At 30.4% G+C, this 2,444-nt stretch overlaps 1 protein-coding gene across 1 annotated transcript; it reads right to left on the bottom strand.

The window, feature by feature from the left end:
- Positions 1–642: 642 nt before the first annotated feature.
- Positions 643–2,052, bottom strand: LOC123712197. Its single transcript, XM_045665185.1, has 3 exons — positions 1,976–2,052; positions 1,561–1,721; positions 643–1,137 (listed from the first exon to the last, which is right to left on the bottom strand). Exons 1-3 carry the CDS (start codon positions 2,050–2,052, stop codon positions 1,052–1,054), a joined length of 324 nt encoding a protein of 107 aa, XP_045521141.1. The 3' UTR covers positions 643–1,051.
- Positions 2,053–2,444: the final 392 nt, after the last annotated feature.

Genomic DNA, 2,444 nt, shown 5'->3' with positions numbered 1-2,444 from the left:
TTTTAGGACTAAAAATTTTAGAAGACGTAGTTATTTAACTATAACATATTTGAAATAAAAACTATGTATAATATATTATTATTACACCCCTGTTACGTAAAAACAGACTGTTTTGGAATTTATTTATGTATTTTCATTTTTAAACAGGTAAAAGTAAGTAAAGTAAAGTAAAGAATGAGAGTCGCACGCTGAACACTGCTCTAAGAACAATAGGTAACCAAATATTAATATTTATAGCGATAAATAAATTCGAGAAGATTCTTAGCTATTTATTCAATTTAATCTTACAATTAACGTGTCGTCATGAAATCGTAGCCATTACATCTCATTTATTAATATCCGTCTGGCATAACAATAAACAACATTTCATGAGGTATTCCTAGATCCCCCGTTGTATTAAAAAATTCATCAGCCATCACCCTACGCACCGTCTAATCAAGCAACAGCCAAGCACTTATGAAGTGGCTTTTAAAACATCAAAGCGCCCATAGAGATTGGGGACGAACAAAATTATTTATTAGTTACCAAAAAGGGAATTTTGCGGCTTCTGATATGCTATTCTCATCGAATTTGGTTCATCGTAATCCCTTTGTAGTCGAGTGGGAGCCTCAATGTTTTCTTAATTAAGGTCCAAGATAAGTGAAGCTTAAGTGTCCTTGGCGCTGCTTGTGTCGAGCTTTGAAATTTTCAAATAGGTCATTTTTTCACATCAAAGCCGATCAGAGCATTGTTTTCTGTGTGTACTTTTGTTGAAGCATACATAAGGGAGATTTAACATCAAGACTTATTTTACCATCGCCAAGCATTCGTCGTGGCCTCAAATTTCTGTATTGGTTTTTGGGTGGAGTAAATATTACCTGTGCATAAAAATGATCAATCCATTGGTACAGCCGGATATTGAGAAATTTACTTCCACGCCAAGACTTCTTTGACTGCATTTAAAATTATATTTGGATTTTCAAAGCATTTTTCTGACATTTTAACGATAAATTTTAAAAAAAAGGTACACAAACTTATAAAATATACTTTATTTAAACGTTTTACTACAAATTCATTTCTTAGCAAATTGACGCATTCCCTTCGCTATTGAGTTATTATAAGGAAAACTTTTCAGCTTAAGCTTTTCATTTGATCTCACTGGAAAAATAATTTTTATTATATAATTGCAACAATGTCGAAATAAACTAGTTTCTAAGAACTTAAAGATGTAAGCAAAGAGATGCTGGGAGACTTAAAACAATATGCATTAAAATAATATAAATTTTCTTAGACTTTTAATTTTGTGTTAAATAGAGAAACAAACAAACACGTAATAGTACGAACAAAACAAATTTTCATGGGTTTAAGTCTTGTAAAATATAAATATCAACAATATATAAATAATTGTGTTTGTTTAACGGTTTACGGTAATGGAAATAATATTCAGCAAATTAAAAGAAAAGGTTACTAAGATAGAAGATAAATTGGTTTATCTTAACGTATTTCGAACGTAAGAAACCAATAATATTAATATTATTAACAATGTTATTTTTAAAGTAGTTAAAAGTATAAAGTATTCACCAGGTCTATTCGCTATTCTATCAACGATCTGACTGAACTCTCGAGAGATTATTTCAACCATACTCTTGTTTCCATACCACACGTCAAGAGCACTATTTGATATCCACTTTGAAGGTCTATAATCCCTTGGAGGCTGGTATTCCTCTTTAAGCGTTGGTACCCTTAAAAATGACATGCAAGTGTGAGAATTTGCTATTGGCGGTTTTAAGAACTATGTTTCCATGTTGTAGAAATTATATTTAATTTCAACAGGTTGACAGAAGGCGTAATTTTTTATATTTATAATATAAATAGTCATGTGGCGTTGAATCCTGTAATTATAATCTTGTAAAATTCATTAAGTTTGTAACACTTAATTCTTTAGAACAGCTCTGATACTCTTTTTCCTTTCTTGTTTGATTACAATACAACTTACCTTGTATCTACGAATAAAATATGAATCCATAATATAATAACTATAACGCATGCTACAAGGCTTTTATTTGAAAACATATCTTATTTCAAAAAATCACTTACACTGCCACTGAATTTCAATGCGAATGATATTTCACTTAATCGTTACTCCTATGTTGATGCATGATCTTTGTAATCTTCCGGGTTCATATTTACAAATCTTGTAAATGATAGTTTGTAAACAATTTCGTGCTTGTTGTGCTTTCGAACTCCGTTAAACATTTATTTTTGCACTATAAATTGACTAAAAATCGATGATGTATGTCCGACATTGACCTCCTATTTGCCTATACAGAGATCAATAAACCTGACATAAAAAAAAATCCGCCTTATAGTTTGTTATCGTTACGTTTCAAATAGGAAAATCATTATTGTTATCATGAATACATTATTTACAATGCTTATGCTAGTGATTGATTGTGAAACGTAAA

This window comes from Pieris brassicae, chromosome 7 (assembly GCF_905147105.1).
Source record: "Pieris brassicae chromosome 7, ilPieBrab1.1, whole genome shotgun sequence".
Lineage (NCBI taxonomy): Eukaryota > Metazoa > Arthropoda > Insecta > Lepidoptera > Pieridae > Pieris > Pieris brassicae.
This window is presented reverse-complemented; position numbering and strand designations above follow the sequence as displayed.

Coding starts and splice junctions, on each gene's coding strand:
- LOC123712197 (XM_045665185.1), bottom strand. CDS start 2,052: ATGTTTTCAAATAAAAGCCTTGTAGCATGCGTTATAGTTATTATATTA. Junction 1,722..1,975: donor ATTTTATTCGTAGATACAAG/GTAAGTTGTATT, acceptor GTCATTTTTAAG/GGTACCAACGCTTAAAGAGG. Junction 1,138..1,560: donor TAGAATAGCGAATAGACCTG/GTGAATACTTTA, acceptor TTATTTTTCCAG/TGAGATCAAATGAAAAGCTT.